General features: G+C 43.3%; 1 protein-coding gene across 2 annotated transcripts in view; it reads right to left on the reverse strand.

The window, feature by feature from the left end:
- Nucleotides 1-25,860, reverse strand: part of MIGA1 (mitoguardin 1) — a 130,155-nt gene that overhangs the window by 13,258 nt on the left and 91,037 nt on the right. For both annotated transcript variants that reach the window (XM_082265326.1, XM_082265325.1), the window contains 5 exons: nucleotides 23,335-23,407; nucleotides 18,143-18,229; nucleotides 15,218-15,316; nucleotides 13,251-13,385; nucleotides 4,261-4,314 (listed from right to left, as the gene is read on the reverse strand). In XM_082265326.1, coding sequence (XP_082121452.1) covers nucleotides 4,261-4,314; nucleotides 13,251-13,385; nucleotides 15,218-15,316; nucleotides 18,143-18,229; nucleotides 23,335-23,407 — 448 coding nt within the window. The remainder of the gene's footprint in view (nucleotides 1-4,260; nucleotides 4,315-13,250; nucleotides 13,386-15,217; nucleotides 15,317-18,142; nucleotides 18,230-23,334; nucleotides 23,408-25,860) is intronic.

Here is a 25,860-nt window from a genome sequence, read left to right on the forward strand (position 1 = left end):
TGCTTCATCCTTGAAAATAGTTGCTCACAAATATAGGTGCTGCCGAAAACTGATGACATGAATAAGACGTGATTGTGAATAGTGGAATATTTTCTTTGGAAAGATGAAACTTATAAAACCCTCTAAAACATGTCACCACCATAGTTAAAAAGGCCTCACTGGACCCCACCAATATTAACAACCTGAGACCCATCTCCTTACTCCCTTTCACCTCCACATTTCTTGAATGTCTACTCTACAACCGGCTGAGTTGCCACCTCATTGAGAATAACCTTCTTGTTTCCCTTCAGTCTGGATTTTGCTCTCAACATTCCACAGAAACTGCTCTCCTCAAACTCACAAATTACTTACTAACAGCTGAAATAAAAACATTCACTATTCCGTACTCTTAGGGCCTTTTCACACGGGCTTTTCCGATCAGGTCCGCCTGTCAGTTTTTCGGGCGGACCTGATCGGATGCTCCATGCATCTCTCATGGTGACATGTCTGCTGACACCCACTGCTATCCGATACGATCCTGTCTGTGAAATCCAGATGGATGAAAACCCTATTTTCCATCTGTCTGGAGGATCGGATGAAAACGGGCAGGTGGTCTGTTTTCATCCGATCTCCCATAGAGGAGAGCGGGGATCTGACAGGTTCGTCTCAGCACAGTGAGCAGAGACGGACCTCTCATCCGCCTGCTCAGCGGGGATCGATCCCCGCTGAGCAAAACAGAGTCTGTGTGAAGGGACCCTTACTCTTGGACATCTCTGCTGCCTTTGATACAGCCGACCCTTGGTCTTTATGACTGTACTCTCCATTGGTTCTCATCTTACCTATCTCACCGCACCTTCAGTGTCCCTTACAACTCTACTTCCTCCTCTTCTACTCCTCTTAGCGCCGGGGTCCCCCAAGGTTCTTTCCTTGGACCCCACCTATTCTCGATCTACACCTCTTCCCCGGATAGCTTCCCTTGGTTTCCAATACCATTTCTATGCTGATGATACCCAAATCTATCTCTCTACCCCTCGGCTCACCCCATCAGTTTCCTTAACTATCACTAATTTACTAACAGACATATCAGACTCGATGGGACACCACTTCCTCAAACTCAATCTATTTAAAACTGAGCTCATGATATTTCCTCGCCTATGTGCCCCTTCCCCTGACTTCTCTGTAAGGTCAATGGCACAACTGTCAGTCCATCCCTGCATGCCAGGGTGCAAGGGGTAACCCTGAAATCTGAACTGTCCTTTCAGGCCCACATCATATACCTGTCCAAATCATGCCACCTCAACCTCCGCAACAGCTCCAGAATATGCCCCTTTTTAACCAATGACACCACAAAGCTTCTAATTCACTCTAAATTATCTCTTGCCTCAACCACTGTTACATCCCTCCTCATTGGATGACCTTTACGTAGGCTATCCCCATTTCAGTAAATCATGAATGCTGCTGCCAGACTCATCCACCTTCCCAACCGTCTTGTACCCGTCTCTGCCAGTCCCTCCACTGGCTTCCACTCACCCAATGAATAAAATTCAAAGTTCGAACAACAAACTTACAAAGTCATCCACAACTCTGCCCCCAGCTACATCACTAACCTAGTTTCAAAATATCATCCAAACCACGCTCTTCGGTCCTCCCAAGATCTGCTCTTTGGCACCCTTGTCACCTCCTCCCATGCTTGCCTCCAGGACTTCTCCCAAGTTTCTCCCATCCTTTGGAACTCCCTACCCCAAGCTGTTCGACTATCTCCTAATCTATCCAGACTTTAGACGATCCCTGAAAACCCTTCTCTTTAAAGAAGCCTATCCTACTTCTAAATAATATACTTTGTTTTTACTTTCTCCATCAACTCATCCCCAACATTTATTACCTTTTGTATCACTTGACCCTCTCCCTCTTAGATTGTAAGCTCTAATGAGCAGGGCCCTCTGATTCCTCTTGTACCAATTTGTATTGTAACTGTAGTGTCTGCCTTCATTTAAATGTAAAGTGCTGAGCAAACTGTTGGTGCTATATAAATCCACAATAATAATTAAAGTTCAGTAAAGAGACACTGCCAAATTTTCCTTCGGCCGCATGTGTTCACTAAGTTTAAATGCATTTTTACAAGAAAAAACAAAACATTTTTTTATTAATTTTACAATTTTGTGTTGGGCTGCATTCAAAGCCATCTTGGGCCGCATGTGGCCAGTGGGCTGCAGTTTAGACAACCTTGGTCTAACTGTTCCTAATGCCCAACAAGAGCTGTTCGACATGGACACCAAAAGAGTTTATACAACCCCACATACAGTCTCACAATAGTGCTTAGCAAAGCTTTTGCCTCAATGTGTACTGTTCTAAAAACAAAGCAGATGTGTCTGTTAGTATTAAAGTTGTGGGATTCCCGCAAACACCACCACCAGCTTAGAAGGTGTGAAAATCTGGCACCAGGAGGTCTAGGAGGGCATATGAGCCTGTAACGATTGCCCAATTGTTATTTATGTCAGCTTAAGATGTAGTCAGGTGTACTTTAGAGGTCTGATTTGTTGTCACTGCTGGAAACAAACCAAGGACATTAAATCCCCTTCAGCTGCCTCTTTATCATTAAAAGATCCAAGTTCTCCCTCTTGTGTTGCTATAGTCCTGCTTGCGACGATATTGGCAGACTACAACCACTCCAACAAAAAACTGTCACATTACACTCTTCAATAACTTGCCAGAAAACTGGGCTCCGCTTCGTAAGTTAAGGGAGCAATTGTGTCGGATTATATACACAAAATTATATAATGCCAAGACTTATCAGCAGACTACAGAGGTGATTCACTATGGCATTTGTGACACAATTCTGGGGCTATGGATGAAGTGGAAAGCCTTGCACCAAATTCATGAAAACCCTGCAACCTTTTCATTGTTAGTACCAATGTGTGTGAAAAATTCAGGTAGCTCTTATTTGAGACAATTTACAGTAGGTCAATAATTTGATAATTATTTTATTTTTTATTTTTTTTTTACAACATACATAACCAGAACAAGTCTTCCAGAAGCACATATGTGAGGTCAGGCATTGATGTTGGACGAAAAGGCCTGGCTCACAATCTCCACTCTAATTCATCCCAAAGATGTTCTATCAGGTTAAGGTCAGGACTCTGTGCAGGCCAGTCAAGTTCCTCCACCCCAAACTTGCTCATCCATGTCTTTATGGACCTTGCTTTGTGCACTGGTCCAAATCATTTGGTGGAACGGGGATTATGGTGTGGGGTTATTTTTCAGAGGTTGGGCTTTACCCCTCTGTTCCAGTGAGCGTCAGCATACCAAGACATTTTGGACAACTTCATGCTCCCAACTTTGTGGGAACAGTTTGGGGATGGCCCCTTCCTGTTCCAACATCACTGCGCACCAGTGCATAAAGCAGGATCCATAAAGACATAAAGGAGCGAGTTTTGGGTGGAGGAACTTGACTGGCCTGCACAGAGTCCTGCCCTTAACCAGACAGAACATCTTTGGGATGAATTAGAGTGGAGACTGCAAGCCAGGCCCTCTTGTCCAACATCAGTGCCTGACCTCACAAATTTGCTTCTGGAATAATGACCAAACATTCCCATAGACACTCCTAAAACCTTGTATACAGTCTTCTCTGAAGAGTTGAAGCTGTTATAGCTGCAAAGGGTGGGCCAACTCAGTATTGAACCCTAGGGACTAAGACTGGGATGCCATTAAAGTTCATGTGCGTGTAAAGGCAGGCGTCCCAATACTTTTGACAATATAGTGTATTTAAAACAATCTTTCCATGTATCTGAATTACGATTGTTTCTGGAAGAATAGTCACATATTCACATAAAAGAGTGCATATAGACACACTCCTAAACCCTTTGGACGGCCTTCCCAGAGGAGTTTAAGCTGTTATAGCTGCGAAGGGTGGGCCAACGTAATATTGAACCCTACGGACTAAGACTGGGATGCCATTAAGTTCATGTGCGTGTAAAGGCAGGCGTCCCAATTATTTTGACAATATAGTGTATGTTCAAGATTTGTAGCCAGCATGTAGCACTCTAGGTCTATTACATTAACTTATCTGGCTAATCTTAACTGCTTTCTGGGAAAAAAGCCTGGCTACAGAAGAGTGACCAATACTACTTCTTACACCCCTTTGCTCCACTCTGCACTGACTTCAGTCAGAAAGAGACAGTATGAAAGCAGTCAGCTTCTGCTGTACTCTCCCGGTACCAAAATCAGAGATTTGATATTTTTGGTAGCCAAGCTGCAAATAATTGCTGTGAACTATTGTATTACCTTCATCTGTTGCTTCTTCTGCTTAAGCACAGACCAGCAGCTAGATGTCACAGCCTAAAGACAAAAAAAAAGTAATCAGTATGAGCTTTAAAAGTACTTGTAAAGAAAATAAACAGAAATGTTCAGAGGATCTGTATACTTGAATTGAACAGAGTAGCCCTGATAGATGAAATTATATTGCCTTTCATCTTTCGCTGAAATAAAGGTTCACGTGACTCTGCCAAGTACAGAGCTTAAATACATACATGTGAATGACCTTGCATGCCAAACTATTTACCCTCTATTGTGATTCAGGAATTCATGCTAGACAGTCTAGTTGGACTGGAGCCCTCACTCCAATTCGCAGGTAATTATTACAGCTTGGTCACCAGCCTGCCTCGGGTAATGAAGGAGCAGCAGTGCATCAAAAAGGTCAGCCCTCTGCTCTATCAAATTTACATGAAGCAGCAAAGTCCTGACTGGCTTGGAGTGTTGACCCTCCCTCTTCCAGACTGAGTGCTGTTGATCAGGGGATTATGAGAAACATATGGAAGCAAAGTGCAATTTCACTATAGCAACAGAAAAGACTGGTTGCAATGAGTTAGTCACTTCAGACATAAGGTTTTTTTGCCAGACAAGGGGCTCTTTATCATTTCAATGAAAAAAATACCTTTTTACATCATGGAAAAAAAAAAGAAAGCTCCTCTGTGCACTCCGGCAACAAGAAGCATTGTCTCATATTATTAGAAAGCAGCAATTTAAGGCCCCGTTCACACTGGGGCGACCTGTCAGGCGACCTGGTCGCCTGACAGGTCGCCTGCCATAGGGAAGCTGTGGACCCGTTCTAATAGGAGCGACACAAGTCGCTCCGACTTAGAAAAAGGGTCCGGAGCTTCTTTGGGGCGACCCGGAGCGACCTGCATAGACTTCAATGTTATGAAGTCCGTGCCGGCCGCTCAGAGGTCGCGGTGCGAGCAGCGCGCCGCGACCTATGAGGTCGCCCCGGCAAGTAGCGTCGCCCCAGTGTGAACGGGGCCAAAGACTACTATTTTCAAAACGATAAACAGCAATCATGACTGTCCCATGTACATACAGTATATAATTGTTGTGTCTCCCAGCAGATTAGCATAAACTGACCTATTTAACCTGCAAAACGTTAAACAGTCCACCTTAGTGACATTAAAGGATTCAGTCTACCCTAAAACTAAAAAATCCCTGCATCTATAGATATCCACGTTCTAACACTAACCTATCTAACCCTGTAAAGAAGAAATCAGTATACTTCCTCTTTTTAAGTCGATCCGATCCCACGCTGAGCTGACAGAACCTCTATGGGTGACGTCACTCTCCATTCATTTCACAGCTGTTGTGGGCCGTCTCCTCTGCAGAGCTTCCGCCGCTGGAGATCGGGTCGGATCGGCTTAAAAAAAAGGTATGTATAGCGATTTCTTCTTTACAGGGCTAGATCGGTTAGTGTTTGATTGTGGAGAGATCTATAGAGATCTATAGATGCAGTGATTTTAGTTTTAGGGTGGACTTACACTTTAACCACATTAAGACTGCTCGCCGCACATTTACTGTGGCAGGCAGCCTCTCCTGGGCGAACCGACGCAGCCCTACGTCAGTCACACGCTTGGTGCTAGGCAGCGGGGACGCCGATGCACGTGGCCAGCGGGCACCCGCGATCGCTCCCCGCTGAGAGAGAAGAACTGTCTGCTGTTGTAAACACAGCTGACCGTTCTTCTCTCAGAAATTATCACAAGAGCGCCTGTGATCCTTCTGTTTAGGATCACAGGTCTCTGTGGTCATTTCACAAGCCCCCCCCCCGTTAGAAATCACTCCCCTAGGCTCACACTTAACCCCTCGATCTCCCCTAGGTTAACCCCTTCCCTGCCAGTGTCATTATTACAGTAACAGTGCATATTTTTAGCACTGATTACTGTAGTAATGTCACTGATCCCCCAAAAGTGTCACAAATGTCAGTCAGGGGTCCGATCTGTCCGCTGTAATGTCACAGTCCTGCTAAAAATCACAGATCGCCGCAATTACTAGTAAAAAAAAATAAAAATGACAAATCTTTCCCCTAGTTTGTAGATGCAATAACCTTTGCACAAACCAAAAATATGTAGCAGAAAACAAATTGGCCTAAAAGGATGAAAATTTTAGATTTTACATTTTGGGGGGGGGGGGGGGGGGGGGGGAATGTTATATAGCAGAATGTGAAAAATATTGTTTTTTTTTTTTTTCCAGAAAAGTCACAAAAAAAAAAAATCTTTTCCGTTAAAGTAATGCGGTGCCGAATCGCAAAAAATGGCCTGGTCATTAAGGGGGCAAATCCTTCCAGCCAAGAACTGGTAAAAGGCTTTAAAGCCTAATTAAAAATCAGCTTAAACGATTTAAATGCATTTCAGATGCATAAATACAAACTATGTTTAAAGTTTTAAAGTGGAACTAAACTTAACCAGTGAAAAACTGAGCCAGCAGCTCTTTATTGCAGAAGAGACAGGTTAAGTCTCTGCAGTAACACGCACCTGCCTGCTCGTAGTCTTCCATTGAATGTACACTGAGCTGTGCATGTGCAGTTCGGCATGCATTCCTGACACACTCCGGCTGCGGCTGAATGACTGACTCCCATGTGACGTCATTCCGCTACCGGCCAAAACAGAGGCTGAAGGCTTAGGAGAAGATGACAGCAGCCAGCAAAGGATGTAACGGTCACATCACTGGAAGGCAAATATGTTTGAGGATTTAGTTCTTTTTTTACATTCATTTACTTTAGAAAGTAGCCAGTCTAAGCAGAAAAGCAAGTCCCTTGCCAGCAACTGCAGAGTGGGAACCTTTCTCTCTGTGCAGAGGTCTGACACACCCCCCTGCTCAGTTTACATTCAGAACATCCAGTCAGCAGAGAGCAAGCTTTGAACTAGCTTTCAGATTGGCCTGACTCAGCAGGGGTGTGGCGGATTTCTACAGAGAGACCACTGCTTCTCCAAAGAGAGCAAAGGCGCTCAGCAGCTTCTGGCAGAGGACAGGCTTTTCTAATGCTGTGGCTACCGTCTAAAGAAACTGAACATTAGGACATTGAGCATGTTTTGTTTGGATATACTGGAAATGTATTTAGCCATTTTAAACTAGAAGTTCAGTTGGGCTTTAAAGTGGAATTTCACTCTCCAAATCAACATTGATTATTTTTAGTCCTCATGCTGGTAAATAGGAATGTATATCATATTTACTTGTTTTAAACATTTTTTTTCTTGCCTAGGCAAATGATGTTCTACATTCCAGGAGTCTTCAGGAAGGGAGGAGCGGAGGAGGTGTTTTCTCAGCTAAGCACACCCTCCTGTCTGCATGCTTGAGCTAAGGGCGGACGGATTCCAGGAAGTAATTGCTACATGAATCATCTGCCCTTACTCAAGATGGCCATGGCCAGAAATGCTATGGGGTGTTTTTCAAAGTGATTTCTCAATAAAATAAAGAATAGTGACTTGGATTGATGGGGGGAGTTTGCTTTGCATGTTAAAAATGAATTACATTTTGCTTTTGGTTTGTGGTGCTCAGATACAGTGAAGATCTGCTTTAAGAGTTATCGAAAATTATCAGAAACAGATAAAGGGTTACTATTATAACATATTTAGAACTGGAGTTTGTGCTTGGTTCAGAATGTCACTTTAAATCCTGGCGGAGTCTCAGTGTTCTAGCATTTGCAGATCAGTGGTTGCAAAAGAATAAAGAGAAGACTAATGGAAAAGTCAGAGGCACTGTATGAGCCACGAGGCCTAAACTGTTTTTTTTTTTTCTTTTCTTCCACCAAAGCCGCTTTGTTTTCATCTGCTACTGTCCGCAGACAAGGCCGGTAGGGATGTCAACATTCCTTTGACTGGTTTTGCAGAATGATCCCTCTCAGGGATCCAGTGACCCAAAGCAGCCAGAACCTTGTCTGAAGGGATAAACAGACTGCTGGGTAATTAAAGCCATCAGTCTGGAGCTCAGACAAACCAAGTGCATTTTGTAAATTTCTCCGTTTGCTTCACTTGGATGTTCTGCATTTAGCTACTTCTGTTGTAGTGGATTGTGTGCCAGACCGAGCACTTGAAATCCTCAGCACATCATTCCAATGGAAAATGATGGAATGTGGAAGGAGCCATATGATATTTTCTTTTTTTTCCCTGGCTTTCTGATGTGCCAAAAAAAAAAATAGATTAGTCATTCTCTGTAGTTTGCCCAAATATGGACTCAGAATGGTAATGTAAGGATAAAGAGGGCAGATATATTATTTTTCACTCCAGAAGCCATTTTCTTCTTTTGTTTCAACTCCTATTAATATTACAAAGCAGCACTCGTGCATGAGCGTTGGCAGAATATTTGGTCTTTCTAGTGCAGGTTTACCTATGAAAGGTTTATGTTTGCCCCCTTTTTTTTTACCTTTGTCTACCTTGTCTGAGCTTGTCTCTTTAGTGCCTTAGGGGTCAGAGGTCATCTAAAGTCTGAGTCCTCATTCACACTTTTAAAGCTTAGCTTAGCCCACTTGGTCAGAGTCTGCCATACCAGGGCAAAGGTGAAAATCGGCCTCAGTGACAAACCAGCCAGGGTGTACATATTGCAGGCCACAGCCTCCGCCTTCCGGTCAGCCGGGTCCTTAAAGGCCGGGGACTCTTGAACTGGAATCATGGTTGCCTTGTTTAATCAGGAAACCGGAGGGTCCACCACCGGTGGTACAGTCCACTTCTTAAGAAGGGACTCCTCATTGGGGTATCGCCTCGCAACTTGCTTAGGGACCCCAAGGGGGCGCTTTAGTCGTCCCCACTTTTCAGTGACAATTCTGTCAAAATAGGAGGGTAAAGGGAACTCCTTTGCTGCTCTAGATGGCTTGTGAGTGCCAAAGGGAGCCTGTGCCTCCGTCGCAGCTGCGTCCTCTAACTTTAAGGCTCAAGCACAGATAACAATCAGTGCGTCCACCAGCACCTTTTCGTGAGTGGTTGCAGAAGCAGAGGAATTATCCTCACTATCTGAGGATTCAGGGCAGCAGGGTGACCCATGTCTGCGGCGGCCGATAAGGCAGGGGAAGGTGGGGGGTACTTTATGCCAGCCTGTCACCCAAAAGCCACCTCCACCCGGGACACAAGGGACTCCAGCACTGCCGTCAGTGCATCGATGGATTGATGGGACCCGGAGGGCCCCACAGCCCCAGATAGGGGATCAGCTAAGGGACAACCCCCACCGCTCTGGCAGCATCACCTGGTTGCCAGTCACAGAGCATCAATCGATCCCCAGCAGAAAGGGAGAGGACCCACACCAGACTCACCACCCCACAGAAACCAGGCACCGTAGCCACCAGGAGAATCTGCACCGCACGAGTGACAATCAGGAAATTAAAGGATCCAGGAGTCAGCACCAGGAGATGAGGAGGGGCTACCACTGCCGAAATCACTGCCCACAGGGCTCCACTGTCATGGCCGCCGCTATTTTCAATGGGCAACCACCGCAAAATGGCCACCGGACTACACAAACATGGCCGCCGTGCATTGAGCACAGAGGCTACAAGAAAATGGCGGCACCACAAGGCTCCCAGGGACCCAGGAGGGATCCCCAGGCCCAGGCAGGACAAGGGGCCCTGGCAGGAACCCCTACCAGGTACAACCCTCCACCCCCCCCCGCGCGCACAGCTGGCAGCGCACCTCTCCTGCCCCATTGCCAGCATAGCACCCTGCCCCCAACCCAGGAGGTGGACCAGACCACCCACACAGCATAAGTAGAGAGGGGGTAGGATGGGGGACAGATGAAGGGGGGCCTGATGGGAAGGAGGGGATCCCAGGGTTCCTCCCACTAACTCCAATGATGGGGCACTATTCCTACCACTGACACCAATGATGACATGCTATTCCGGTCATGGAAACCAATGATAGGGGACTATTTCTTCCACTGACACGAATGATGGGGCACTATTCGTCCTACTGACACCAATGATGAGGCGCTATTCCTCTCACTGACACCAGTGATGGGGCGCCATTCCTCTCACTGACTCCAGTGGAGGGGCGCTATTCCTCTCACTGACACCAGTGATGGGGAGTTATTCCTCTCACTGACACCAGTGATGGGGAGTTATTCCTCTCACTGACACCAGTGATGGGGAGTTATTCCTCTCACTGACACCAGTGATGGGGAGTTATTCCTCTCACTGACACCAGTGATGGGGAGTTATTCCTCTCACTGACACCAGTGATGGGGAGTTATTCCTCTCACTGACACCAGTGATGGGGAGTTATTCCTCTCACTGACACCAGTGATCGGGAGTTATTCCTCTCACTGACACCAGTGATCGGGGACTGTTCCTCTCACTGACACCAGTGATGGGGGACTGTTCCTCTCACTGACACCAGTGATGGGGGACTGTTCCTCTCACTGACACCAGTGATGGGGGACTGTTCCTCTCACTGACACCAGTGATGGGGCGCTTTTCCTCTCACTGACTCCAGTGGAGGGGCGCTATTCCTACCACTGACATCAATGCTGAGGCTCTATTCCTGCCACTGAAATCAATGGTGGGGCGCTATTCCTGCCACGGACATCAATGCTGAGGCTCTATTCCTGCCACTGACATCAATGGTGGGGTGCTATTCCTCCCACTGACACCAATGATGGGGCACTATTCCTCTCACTGACACCAATGATAGGGTATTGTTACTGACACCAGGACATTTTCTACTCCTACAGGCCATAGTTCGACCCCTCTAAAGTCTGAAGGATAATAAACTAGCCTTTTGTTTAGAAAGTTTGGAGACCCCTGCTTTAAAGTAAAGGTTTATGATGAGCATTACTTTTTTTTTAATTAAAGTTGATTTTTGTAAGGTAAATTAAATATTGCATATTTATATTATGTATTATTGCTTTGAGTCAGCAGGTGAAGCATTGTGCTCCATTTCACATTGTCAGCTCCATCACTTTACTCCTCTGTTGAGAAAGGCACAGAAATAAATACCTCAAAAAGAAGTTTACACTAAGAACTGAAATATTGCATAGAATCCTCCCTTATCAGATGGTTGTTTCCCAGGGTTTCAATCAAAGCCCACTAAGAGGCAGGGTACATTTCAGGTGCTGTCAATTTAGCTACCCCCTACTGTTCTCTGGGAATCCTTTGTCATGTATAAAGACAGTTAATAACAACTCTGTCACTATAAAAAAAAAAAAACCCACTAAAGCGAAGAGCATTTTCTCATCGTAGAGTGTAGTACCATTTATCACTAAAATATACACTTGCATTAGCAGTTAATTAACTTGCTTTACCTGGTTGCCTGAATTTGCTCTTCAACAGAACTTTATCACAGTTGATTTTTTTTTTTAGGCTCAGTTCACATATATGCGAATTGGATGCATTTTTAATCGTATCCGACTCGCATGACATGTGAACCAAACCAGCTTTCTATGGAGCTGGTTCACATATATCTGGGTCAGCCGCAGTCTGTTTTTAAAAAGAGTCCTGTGCGTTTTTCAGTCCGGTTCAGGTGCAATTTCCGGTAAACAAACCTGCACCAAGCATCTTTTAAAAATTGCATTGAAACCATGGCCGGATATATGTGAACTGAGCCTTAAGCAACAAAAGAAAGGACAAAAACTTAAAGAAAGATAACGCAAGTAAGGTAATGTTCACCGTACATTTGTACATTGAACTTATTTGGTATTTGGATAGCACTGTCTTTTTGCAAATTTCAGGTTCATTGGATAAATATTGGCTAAAATAAGGAAAAAAAAATTACACTTTTTCAAGAAGTCAACTGAAATAAAATAGGTTGAAAGACAAATTATTACACTATGATGTCATAGGTTAATCTAATAAGTTGTTCTCATTCTTTTAAATCTGCAGTTTTTAATAAAATTATTTTTGCGAATTCTATCATGAAGGTTGTTTTGTTCAGTTACAAGTACAAGTGGTTGTGCTGATACATTGCACAGGCATACATAGTCCACTCCCATCAGAAAGCCAGGCTAAAGCAATGATGTGAAGCCGACACTAGAAAGTGTGCATGTAGATAGGAAGTGGGTATAAAAGGCTGCCAGAGGTCAGCAGCACTGAGATGTAAAAGGACAGGGCCGGTCCTACCATAGGTCCCACTGGGTCCATTGGACCCAGGCAGCGCTTTGAGAGGGGCAGCAAATTGACGGTCAAGATTTTTTTTCCAGCAGTTTTGCATGCCATCAGTTTGCAGTGCGTTACGGATGGCATTTCCCCATCTCATACTGCCGCCTTTAATGCAAACTGATGAGTATGAGGAGGCGGAGCGTCTCCTTCAGGGAACATCCCTCACATGATTGTGGTGTGCAAAATGACATCAGACATTCAGACAAACAAAATAAAACTGGAGTTTGTGGTTTGGAATTGAACATTATGATATGTCATATGATTTTGCATATAGACAAGGAGCTAATGCATGTAAATCTGACTTCCTGATAAATGTAATATTAGTTTTAATTATCATGATATAAAATAATGGATGCGGGGAGTATTTTGGTGGGCGTGATTTATTTTATTTTTTTGGGGGGATGGGGGACAATATTTAATTCTTGGACCCAGGCAGCACGATGTCTTGGGCCACCCCTAGTAAAGGAGGATGGAAAAAAGGTGAAAACAGTGTTTTATAAAAAAAAAAAAAGAAAAGCCTGGCAAATGTTTATGGCACACAAGACTTTACCAAACTAAATGTCAACTAGTTCAGGTTTCACATTTACTTTAGGCAGCAAATGTTTGGATGGGTATTCAGCACCTTGCACTGCATCTGCTGCAAGCATTGCCTTCTGAATCCCATGCCCTAATGAGCTCCTAAATGCAGAGCTACAACCACTGAACAGCAGCCTATGTGCTGACAGCTCAGTGTTAGGACCAAGCAAACCACAAAGGCGATATGAAAGCTTCTTATCTCTTTTTATCTCCATCGTGACTTCCTTACTTGGCCAGGCAATGCCGCTATCAGTGATTATTTGCAGACACCAATGACGTGCTCCTAAATTTGGTAACTACTCACTGTTTCTTTGAAGGAGGAGTTTAGCCAACGGTTTTTCACAACATTCTGTATTGATAGGGGTGGATTTTCCAGATCTTCTAAAGAATCTATCACAATAAAGTCCAGGAAAATGTCATAGAAGTTCATGTTTCTCACCTGCAGGCACATTGAACACATTAGTGGAATTTCACAATACTTTTTTTTTCTTTTACAATTGTAACTTTTACTTAAGAGAGAAAAACAAATGTGTTTAAAGCAAATGTATAGTCCTAAAAAAGAGAAAAATAAAGAGAACCTGTTTTCTACCCCATCTAAAACTAAAAGTGCAGCCTAAGGGCAGGAAGCACTGAAGCCAGCCATACATGGATTTGAATTCTCCCAGTTTAGCAGGGACCAGCCACATTTGGATCCATATATGAGTACCCTGGTTGTACAGAAGTCGATCTGTCGTACAAGTACCCTGTCAGGTCAAACGATCTCAAACGATTGTTGCCATCGGGCTATAGCTGACAACACTGATTATTGTGTTCTCACGGTGAGGAAGGCTGGAGATGTATACTTTAGGCCCCTTTCACACATACGGACCGTTTGTCCGTTTTTCATCCATCCGCTGACAGATGAAAAACGGACATCAATGCATTCCTATGGAAAAACGGGCGACAACGGATGATCATCCATTTACATCCACTTCCGTCAATATCCGTATGAATATAACAGATGAAAGCCCTATTTTTCTTCCGTTAAAAAAATGGATCGGACGAAAAACAGATGTAAAAGGACAAACGGTCCCTTTTTCATCCGTTTTTGCATTGGCATTGGATGTAAAAAAAACGGATGTAAAACGGACGAAAAACGGATGAAAAACGGATGAAAAACTGATACATTTTTACGTGACTGAACTGATGAAATGAACGGTCCGTATGTGTGAAAGGGGTCTAACCCTTTATGCCTTAATTACATTGTTTACCCAGGTCTCTATACCGGGGAGAGGGGAGCGCAGTCCCTCACAATCTACTAATGGCTTGCAGCGCCTACTGACTGTACCAAACATTTGTACTTTGGAATCATGTTATCCACTGCTGAGTCTGTTATGTCCTTGGATCCTATTTTGCTCCGTTGGGTGTGGATGGACCCAATCCCCTCTCAGCTGAGGTTTTTACTGCAGACATGCACAATGTTAAAGCTCAAATTTGCTCCCACATCCTTTCCTGTAGATTCTAAATCTGATTTTCCAGTGGCCTTAGCAGATTCAGAGGAGACCATTTCAGCTGATGCAGTGCACACCACTCTAAATAGAGGAACAGCCTGTTGCTTCTACCAGTGCTGTTTCCCATCTTGGGTCATTTAAAAACGCATAAGGCTGCAAAGACCTTTCCTTTGCACCAATTTTTCCAACTATTCCTCCCTGAAGACTTAAAGCATCCTGATCCTTCAGCCCCCAGTTTTCTGGTATTTTTCTTGGGCCCCCTTAGCGTTTGTTTGTGGTGTTGCCCACCCTTTATTTGGCCTGCTTTTGGATAACCCAAAAGTGAAAGACTTTGTGCGACCCTCAATGAACCAGACTTTTTGCACTAAATGTAAAATCGTTTTCTTTGAGTCAGCTGAGGGGCACAGGTCCCATCCCTCTGTGTTTATGATCTTGCTCTTGGTTCTGCTTTGCCACAAAACTGAGGCATGCTGGTAGTAGAAAGCATCATCTCAAACTGGCTTGCAGATTTTTGTTTGCCAGGGTCCAATCCTCATGTAGATGGAAGTATAATCTGAAGGTTAAAGACTTCCTGTGCTCTTCAATGGACTTCAAGAAAAGATTTTTTTTCTGGTACGGTAAGTATAAAATTCAATTTTAATAATAACAGGTGAGATTTTTGAAATCTTGTACTGTTACTTTAATATTGTGACATGCCTGGACTTTATATGTGCAGACTTCTAAATGTACAGAGTTCTATTTAATTACCTATATATAACACAGAAGAGGATGTAGTACTTACCCCCCGAGAGAACAGCTCAGTCTCTGTAAGTACCCATGTTTCTGGCTGCTCCAGGAAATGCATCATCTCATCATAGGAGTCTTCAAACTTTTTAGGATTCTAAGCATAAAATTTGAATCTGATTGGTTTCTGTAAAGAATACTAGTCATTTTATTTTTCCTGTTTAAGGGTTATATTGAAATTAACACACACTTTCCCTGTAAACTTGCTCTGACATCCATGGGTACCCTTACCATCAACTGATAACCAGCTTCAGGAGATACAAAAGCAAAAAAAAAATAATTATTCTTCATTACCAGCTACAGAAAATGTAATGGAATTTATTTTCAGCTGCTACTATTTAAAGAAAGTTCTTCTTGTTTTTTTTTTTTTTTTTTTTATTGATTGTTAGTTTTGCATAGGGAGAAAAGGTTAGAGCCTAGGACCTATACCAAGTTGTATTGCTGTACATGGAACCTCAATTTCAGCCAAAGTCATAAAGCTATTGAAAACGTAAAATGAGTTCAGAGACAGGCAAGAAAATTAGTGAAAGTTCTGAGCGAAAAACATATCAGGAGAAACTGCTGAACTTAAAGTGGGTCTAAAAGTAAACGTTTTTTTTTACCTTAACGCATTCTCTGCATTAAGGTAAAAAAAAAAACATTTTAAATAGGGGTTTCCCCCTCAGCCCCCCTAAATATTCACCTGAACCCGACCTCAGTACAGTGCTGTGCACGTCTGCAGCAGCTCCTCTCCCCATCTCCCGGCTCTGACAGGCAGGCTTTCCGCATTCTCCCCTCTGCTGGGCTGTCGCAAGGGCACTGAATTGCTTTTAAAGTGTTCAACTTGTAGCTATACACCTTCTTGGAAATTTAGGTCAGTACTGAACATATGATTATATATATATATATATATATATATATATATATATATATTGAGATTAATGTGCTCTATTTTCTAATTATAGTTTATGATATATATTTCCATTTGGCACCCCCTGAGGAAGAAAGAAACTTTGAAACGCGTCAATGCCATTTCCTCCTAATCCAAGATCAGTCATTGGCATATTATAAACTGTTTGTGCAATCATTATATCTAATCCGCATATGTTTTTATCTTTTTGTATAAAATAAAATTGATACCTTTTAATATTATTGTATTGATTATACTGTTGGGTAGTCCATAATAGTCCCTCCTCCTGTTGGCGGTTTAGAGGGTATCTTTATGTTTAAATTTTTGGGATGATGGCTACATTCTAGCACCATACCCTTTTATCTCATTGGCTGAGAGCAGTGGGAGCCATTGGCTAAGCTGCTGTCAGTCAAAACCATCAGTAGAGAGCAGGGGGTGGGGCTGGGTATCTGAATAGATACATCCTGGCTTGGGATCAAGCACGCATGAGTGCCCCCATGGGAAGCAGCCTCCTACGAGGACACTCGGCAGAGGGGAGGAGCCAGATTTGCTGGCGAAGGACACAAGAAGAAGAGGATCAAGGCTGCTCTGCGCAAAAAACATTGCACAGAGCAGGTGAGTATGACATCTTCTTATTTAATAAAAAACTTGAAGCTTTACAAACACTTTATTATGTATAGCCTTTAGGAACGTAAAGCTTGGTGAGACTGTACCTCACTTCATAGCCAATAAAGATTTGTATCCACGAATGACACAGAGTTATCGACCTGATTTTGGTGTATGGATTGCTTCAAGGAGTGTGGAGGCAGGACCGGCGCAACCTATAGGCAAGATAGGCGTCAGCCTAGAGCCCACATCAGTCTGGGGCACCGCAGGTCAGCGCCTCTCATTGGCCTGCATCCTGTACTTACCTGCACCCAGATGCACCCCTCACTTCCTGCCATTCGCCTATTTGCTATTTCCGGACATGCTCTGTGAGTTGATTGGTGGCGGAGGTGACGCAAGCTGTTCGGTGACAAACCGTGTGGGTGATAGAGCTGCTGGACGTGGAGGCGGTGGAGGCTATGGCCTGTAGCAGAATACCGAGCCGCAGGTACAGGATAGCCGGGGGCTGGAGGCCTGATAGGACAGCACAGGGCAGGGTGGCTGGCGGCTTTGCTTAATGTGTTTGGATGATGGCGGCTGTGGGACACTGCTGAGGCCTGCATGAGAGGGGGCAGGGCTCCAGGGGCAGCATCACTCTGCTAAAACAACATAAACAACCAGGCAGTGGGCTATGCATGCCACAGCTGGGGGTCTGTCATCAGTCAGTGTGATCTCTTCAGTCTGCCAGCAGTACAGTGTCAGGGAGGCCATGCTCAGGCTGTGCCTGCTCTTAGTCATCATATTGAAGAAGGCACATTATGGGGGATGGCAATGAGGCAGGGTATGTACTGCCAGTGGTGCATTCTCTGAGCATGCCCATAGCGTTACTTAGTGAAGCTGTGCTATATGCGATCAGTATATACAGTTAACATAGGCAGCAGTAATGTATCACTGTGTCTGTTGCACACAGGTGAAAAAGGGCAGTAAAAACGGTTGATCTACCACCTGAATGCTAAACATGCAGCTGGAGAGAGTAGTACACAGGCTGCGACCACAATGCTTTGCTTCACAGCCACAGAAAAGTGAAAGTAATTGTAATAGTTTTATTTTTTTGATTCACCAAGGTGGTGACCGACTCCACCCTCAAAATGGTCATTAAAAAAGTGGGGTATACATAGGCAAGGCAATGAGGGTGGAGTCAGGGGCCTCAAAATTAGGTTTTGCCTAGGGTGTAAAAAATCCATGCACCCGCCCTGTGTGGAGGCATTCGAGTCAGAGCACCAGTGGTTTCAGCTCCGGAAGGTCTGTGCGGTAGAGCAGCGATCTTACCTATCCTTCAGTTCTTAAACAATGTTCTTTCTCCAGCTCATTACAAATTCCTCCCATGTAATTAGGTGACTAGCGAGTCTCAACTGAACCCAGAAACAAGAGACAGACAGAAGGACTTACCTTTTTTGCTCGGACAATAAGCGTAGACAGAATTTTTCTACCAGCTTCAAACAAAAACTTCCTGTTGTCGGTTTTTGAAAGGATTATCTGAAAATGAAAAGAGAAGAAGAAATGAGAAGGTGACTGCCAATGTCCTTCCAAAATCAGGCAGACCAGATATAAATAGAAATGGAATGCCACCCTTCTGTGCCATATTGGTATCTCACTTGGTAATCACATTACAAGCCAGTTTGCCTAGCACAATGCTTTTCCCAATGAACTTGACTTTGGCCAACTGAGATTTACCATGACACAGCGTAGGCATGTTTCTATAGGTGGCAGAGGAAGAGAGACAGGTTTTTGCTTTATTCTTATTGGCCAGAAATGTCCTTTCTAGGATCGGTGGGAATATTATCACAATATTCTAAGCCAGTATAGAACCAGGGAACATACATTTTCTTCTTCGAGTGGCAAGCGTTGGGTGCCTGCATGAAAAACTAAACTCCAGCCTCAGCTTTAAAAAAAAATAATAAACTGTCAAAGATATCCTGTTAAATAAATGCATTCACAGGAAATTATAAATTTCTGCTGCTGGGCTGCTCATAACCTGCAGTGTTGTGGCAGCCTGTGGCTGCTGTGGTACTTTCTGTTTGGATGACATCCAGTGTTATCAAGTAGATAACAGTTGATAGTAGATGTGAAATTCAGACACATTTTTTGTTATTCAAAAATTTGTACTTATCCGAATTTCCGAATTACAATAGTAACAAAATTAAATAAATCCAAAACAATAAAACAAAATTTTGAATGGAATTCTAATTATTTTTGAATCAAAATTCAAATTCGAATTGTTTTTGAATCTAATTAGAATTTCTGAACAGAATAAAATAGAATAGAAAATTAAATAATAGAATAGAATAAACAATAGAATGGAATAGAAAGAACAATATAACCCTTTGGCGAAATTTGAATTTCGAACAGAATAAATTTGAATTCTATAAGAACAGAAAATAATAGAATAGAAAACGCAATAAAATAGAATGGAATAAAAAGAATAGAACCATCTTCCAAAATTGAATTTCAAATAGAATAAATTAATTTTCGAATGGTATTCGATTCTCACAAAAGTCGAATGGAATTCGATTCAAATTCGAACACAATTCAAATCAATTTGTATTTTCCCAAATCTGTCGAATAGAGTTTATTTCGAATGAATTTGGAAAATTTTAATCTATTTGAATCCCAAAAACAAATTTAACTAAACACATTTATGTAAATAACAAATCCAAGGAAACAAAACAGATTTTTTTGTTCTGCACATGTCTATTATCAAGCCCTTTCCTCATTAGTTTGGTTGTTAGAGACACCTACTCCACCAGCTTCTGGACCCCAGGGGGTGTTATCAGCACGCATGTGACATGGCTTGTGGGTGTTACAGGCAGCGGTGGTACAGGTGGTCCCTGGGTTACAAACATCCGACTTACAAACAACTCCTACTTACAAACGGAGGAAGACAACAGGAAGTGAGAGGAAATCTCCCCCTAGGAAGGGAATTTCACTCCTGTAAGAATTCTCATGGGAAAAAGGTGTCTCCACTGAAGCTTTATCACCAATCCTCGTTTCCTCAAAATCCAATTGTCATAGGGACAAAACATTAGGTGAAATCTTCTGAACAGGGGTAGAGACAGCAAAACAAATGGTACAGGGGTGTTAACCCTTCCCTATGCTATCCAAAAATCTTAAACATTATTCTTTTGGCTGGGGCTACACTTAAAAAATGTACCTGTTCTGACTTACAAACAAACTCGACTTAAGAACAAACCTACAATCCCTATCTTGTTTGTAACCTGGGGACCGCCTATATTGGGAGTTCCCTGTTCTGCTATGACCCCAAGGTGCTGCAGCCAAAATAAAAGCCCCCCCACACTCTGGCCATGCTAGTTCTAAAACAGTGTGGCTTTACGAGAATTGTGGTATACAGGGAAAATACATAGCAGGCCACAATTAATCCTCCTACCTGTACCCAAATAGCAGAATACTACGAGGAGCATCTGATAATGTCACAGACTGAAAAAAAAAAAGTGATTTTCTTGCTAAAAGAGAGATATTTTTCAATTTTATTATGGAGTTCACAGATGACTAAAAGCGATTATTTGAGTGGCTTATAGTGTGTGCCTATGCTTGAGCCTAAAATATCTTTTATGATAGAATTCAGCTGACAGGGCACTGATCTATTAATATTAAAGTATTACACATAGGGTTTGCCGTTAGTAAAGAGAACCTGTGTTTAGACAAACATGGAGGCCTCATTTACTAATCTCACCTTCTAAATATGCTACTTTCTAGGCTGCTATGCTATTTTCGAGCCTTTAAAACTTTCCTATCTGGACGAAGTATGCAGAAATGGAGTTTGCTCTTAACTAGCTACACCCTTTTTCACATACTGGCTTTAAAGTGTCACTAAACCCACCTCATAAAAAAAACGATCAATAAATGTTGTATTACATGCTGTTCATACTCACTCAGTCACTATAGGATTTGTTTTTGGTGTTCTTCAAAAAACCTGGTTACCTAGCTTACTCCCTCTCCCTCCTCTTCCACGCCCACGGATTTCTTCCAATCACAGGCTGTGTCATGCCCCTCCAGACTGTGTTTTAGAATAAGAGGGAGGTTAAGCCTCCATCAATCTACATGTAATGTCCCGCCCCCTTTGTGTTTGGTTGGTTAGTGGGCATGTGTTGAGTTATTTTGAGGGGACAGCAAATTTACACTGTTATACAAGCTGTACACTCACTACTTTACATTGTACATTTTCTGTCCCCTCAAAATAACTTTATAAACAAAATAACAGTTCTTCAGAGTCGGTTCACACTAGCGCGACTTGTCAGACGACTTGGTCAGCCTGACAAGTCGCGCTCCCTCGCGGTCCATTGACCGCTACAGGACCCGTTCTAATAGGAGCGACACAAGTCGCTCCGACTTAGAAAAAGGGTCCTGTACTATTTCGGGGCGACCTCGGAGCGACTTGCATAGACTTCCATTATATGAAGTCCCTGCAAGCCGCTCCCAAGTCGTGGTGCACGGGACTGCACAAGTCGCCCCCGAAGTAGTAAGGAGTTGTGTCGCCTCAGTGTGAACCGGCTCTTAGTGTTGTCACATGAAAAGATATAACAAAATAGTTACAAAAAATGTGAGGAGTGTACTCAGTTTTGGGAGATACTGTATAATAAAATGGTAGTAAACTCTTCTAGGTGAGTAATGCCATAATGTGCTAGGATGCACAGCATATTAGTACATTATTACAGATTTTTCTTTTCTGTCTGTTTTTTTTTTAAATATTTATACACATTTGCATGACAGGCTTGGATGATCTTTATTATTATGGTTATCATTACTCACTCTTTATAAAAAGCCATCAGATGACACGACAGTATGTGTGCATGCATGAAAATGAAAAGCAATATGGGGCTGCAATTATATTGCTGACCTGAAGATGCTAGTTGCCTGATTGTAATGCTTATCCTTAAAAGTGATACTAAAAACACACTGTTTAAAGTGGAAGTAAAGGCAATTTTTTGAAAATGTACTAACAGGCAAGGCATTTATGATAGAAGAGACCCTCTTGGTCTCTACTGCCATAAATGCATTCCCCTGCCTGTCAGCTGTCATGTACAGAAAACACACAGAGTAAGAAAGCCGCTCAGGTGTATGTAATCTGATCATCAGCAGTCGGGTGAACGTCAGATCCGTAACTCCGGCAACAATATTCACATAGACAATAAAAGACTGCACTCCGACTTGAAAATATTGATGATTTAGTATCAGTTGGTGACAGACAAACTTACAGAGACAGGAGACAAAAGTTAACGCGTTTCACGAAATTGCATTTGCTTAGTCATAACCAATTATTATCAATTGGTTATGAATAAGCGAATGTAATTTCATGAAACGCGTTAACCTTTGTCTCCTGTCTCTGTAAGTTATGAATTGGTTAGGACTAAGCCAATGCAATTTCTTGAAACGCGTTAACTTTTGTCTCCTGTCTCTGTAGGTTTGTCTGTCACCAACTGATTAATAAATTGTCAATATTTTCAAGTTGGAGTGCAGTCTTTCATCATCTATGTGAATATAGCGGTCATGTACACTGAGCTGCGCATACACAGCTCAGCGAACATTTACGGCCTCAATCTGTGCCACGGTGATGTGATGTCATCGCGTCCCAGACTATCAAACAACTGAAAGCACAGAACCTGGAAAAAACACCAGGAAAAGATGGAAGCATTGGGGGCCAGCTGGATCGATCCCCCCGCAGCGCAGGAGGGCACGTTTTGAAAGTTAAGTCTGAGCATATTTTCTTTTGGATGTTGTGTGCTCCAAGCCTGTCATCCCCATCCCTGTTTCCCTACTCATTCAATCACTGACTTACAACAAGCATGTAAATATCACAGGTTGGAATTCTTGTTCCCAGCAGGCGAGTCACTCAACAATGAAGCATGGATAAGGATGACCGCCCTGGAGCACGCAGCTTCTAGAACAAGTCAGCAGGGACAGTTCTTGTATTTCAAGTTTCTTTTAAATACAGAAACAAGAGTATTATAACCAATTTTTCAGGTTATACTTCTTTCTGTGTCCCCATCAAAGAGATATCTGTGACTTCCTCTCTTGGTGCTACCCTGTGGTCAGGTTGTTACAGTGTCAATGAAACCGGAAGCGAGTGAAAAGTGCCAGTTCACACATATGCGACACGGGAAGCCTGCAAATCCACTGCGGGTTTCCGCATTGCACTCGCCTGGCAGGCAGGTCACACAGCCATATGCGAATCACTGTGGGTGTCCATACAAAGTTAACGACACCCCCAGATCAGTTAAAACATGGCAGTGCGAATTGTCAATTTGGACAGGAATCTGGATCGCATAGGTGTGAACACCCATGTGATCCCATTCTGGTGCGGACCAAAAAAAGGGTCCTGTGCGGCTTTGGTCCGAATGCGATGCAAATTTAGCCATACAATTTGCAGAGCAGTGTGGTGTGAATCACATGCGATGTCTGACATTGCATATCTGTGAGCCGGGACTTAAGGGACACACACACACACAGCACTTAATTATTCCTCATTCTATTCAAATCTCCAGTTCCAGATGATGTTGGAATTAAACAAGCTTCTAAATTTCACAAACACATCCCATACATATCTGGTTTAAATACCATTTTACCTGGAAGGCCTCACGGATGCAGTGGAGCTTAGCAAGAAAGTCACTGTCCCCTCCACATTCCAGCAGTTCTGTCCTGCAAGAATTATTTCCATAAAATATAAAATCTGATCATATCATATATTTCTTCTTTCCATCCATACATTTACATCATAGCTGGCACAACGCAGTTGACTATGACCGTTATTTACCAAGAACAGGATGGAGATGTAGAGGAAATTTAACATGGGACAAGCTTCACAAAGTCAAAACTCAAGATAGACAATGCAAGTCTCCTAGTTACTAACTCACATAGGAGAACCCCACCGAGCCTTTAGTGTGTAATGGCTCTAACATAGGGGCCTCAAACTGGTGGTTCTCCAGCTTTTTGCAGAACTACAATTCCCATGAGGCATTGCAAGTCTGACAGTTACAAGTGTTCTGTCAGAATACCGCTATCTATCAGATTCTGCTACCGGAAGTGACGTACGGACTAAAACAACTAACTGCGCATGCGCCATGCATTCAAATATGGCCGCTAAGCGTTCAGTAGGTTTCCTAATCTGGCAGAACACGAAGCAGAGGCAGACATCTTCTTACACCCACACAAGTCTTGAATTTTACATTCATTTTAGCAGTAAACTCACCTTGTACTGAAATAGACTATTTTATAGCGACCGAGTGAAATAGTCTATTTCACTATATAATCAGTTTGTCACTGAGCAGTGCGGGGTGTACCAAGATGGCCGTCCCCACCTTCTACCTGCAGGTTTCTGGCTATACTTACTAGAATACAATAATAATACAAATGTAATACTGTGATTCAGTATATAATGTGAGTTTACTGCTAAAAGAAATGTCAAATTCAGGACTTGCGTGGGTGTAAGAAGATGCCTCTGCTTCGTGTTCTGTCACATTAGGAAATCTATTGGAATGCATAGCGGCCATATTGGAACGCATGGCACATGCGCAGTACGTTTTTCTAGTCTGTACGTCACTTCCAGGAGCAGAATCTGATAGGTGGGGGTATTCTGACAGAACAACAAGCATTACTCCCATAGGCAGAGGCATAATGGGACTTGTAGTTTAGGAACAGCTTGAGGGCCGCTAGTTTGAGACCTCTGCTTTAGAGACATTACAGGCTTCACAACTCCGTAAGGAAACAAATGATGTGTAAATGTTTAATTGTGTATTTTTCTGTCTTTATTTAAAGCAGAACTTCACCCTAAAAGGGAAGTTCCATTTTAACACTTCCTTCCCTTCTCCTCTCTCACTTTTGGAGGCTTTTTTGGGGGGACTGGGTACCCACTTTTAGCAGGTACCCAACTCCCGCTTCCACTCTAACTCCCTAGGCCAGTGATGGCGAACCTTGGCACCCCAGATGTTTTGGAACTTTATTTCCCATGATGCTCAACTACACTGCAGAGTGCAAGAGGATCATGGGAAATGTAGTTCCAAAACATCTGGGGTGCCAAGGTTCACCATCACTGCCCTAGGCGATTGAAGCAGAAGTTCTTCCCCTCCTCCTCCCTGACCGCAACCTTCTGGGAGACGTCACAGGTCCCAAAAGGCTGTGGGACCATTCACAAAGTGCAACATGGCTAACGCATGTCCAGTGGGAAGCCACTGTAAAGCTGCATGGAGTCACAGCTGGCTTCACTTGGTAAACATGAGTGAGTGCTGGGTGATTGGGTGAGTGTGGTGCTGGATCCTTGCACAGGTAAGTGTCCTTTTTTTAGCTGCTTTCTTTTATTTATTTTTTGTTAAGACTGAAGATCCTCTTTAATAAAGTGTGAGATAAAGTAGGGAGAGGAGTTAAAGCCAAATATTTAAAGGCAACTTTTACACTATGGCAATAGTTACACTGGTACCAATGTAATTGTGTGTGCCATATCTGTGGGATTCCAGTGGAAGCAGGAAAACACTTTAATAACAACGCTACTAAAGTGATTTCCACTAGCTTCCATGACCCGTGCCAACTGGCTGCCCTGCTGCCAGTGCCGGGACAAGGTCATCCAGCGCCCAGGGCAAGGATGCCAAACTGCGCCCCCCCCTTCCCTTAGGGTTAGGGTCAAGGCGCCCCCCCATCCCCTCCTGTCTTCCCCTTGTCCCGGCCCTGCCTGCTGCTGCTGCTCACTGAACACACTCAATAAATGCAAAGTGTTCTCTGATCGGACAAGGTGGAGATTGTGACATCATCAACCCCCCTCTCCACCTCGTCAAGTCAGAGAATACTTTGCAGGGCCCCCTGATTCCTCCTGTATTGAATTGTATTATCACCGTACTGTCTGCCCTCATGTTGTAAAGCGCTGCGCAAACTGTTGGCGCTATATAAATCCTGTAGAATAATAATAAGAATTTATTGTGGAAACGCAAAGTGTTGGTGTCAGTGCTGAGGGACAGCTTGTTTGAATAAAACCCAATCTTTGAATAGAGGGGGTGGATGATTAAAAGGTTCCTGTTTCATTCATCCTGTTTCATTCATAGAAGCTGTAGTATGGCTTCTATGAATGGAGCAGCTGGGTGGAAAGGGAGGGCATAGTACTGCTC

Source organism: Pelophylax lessonae (assembly GCF_965119305.1).
Source record: "Pelophylax lessonae genome assembly, chromosome: 8".
NCBI lineage: Eukaryota > Metazoa > Chordata > Amphibia > Anura > Ranidae > Pelophylax > Pelophylax lessonae.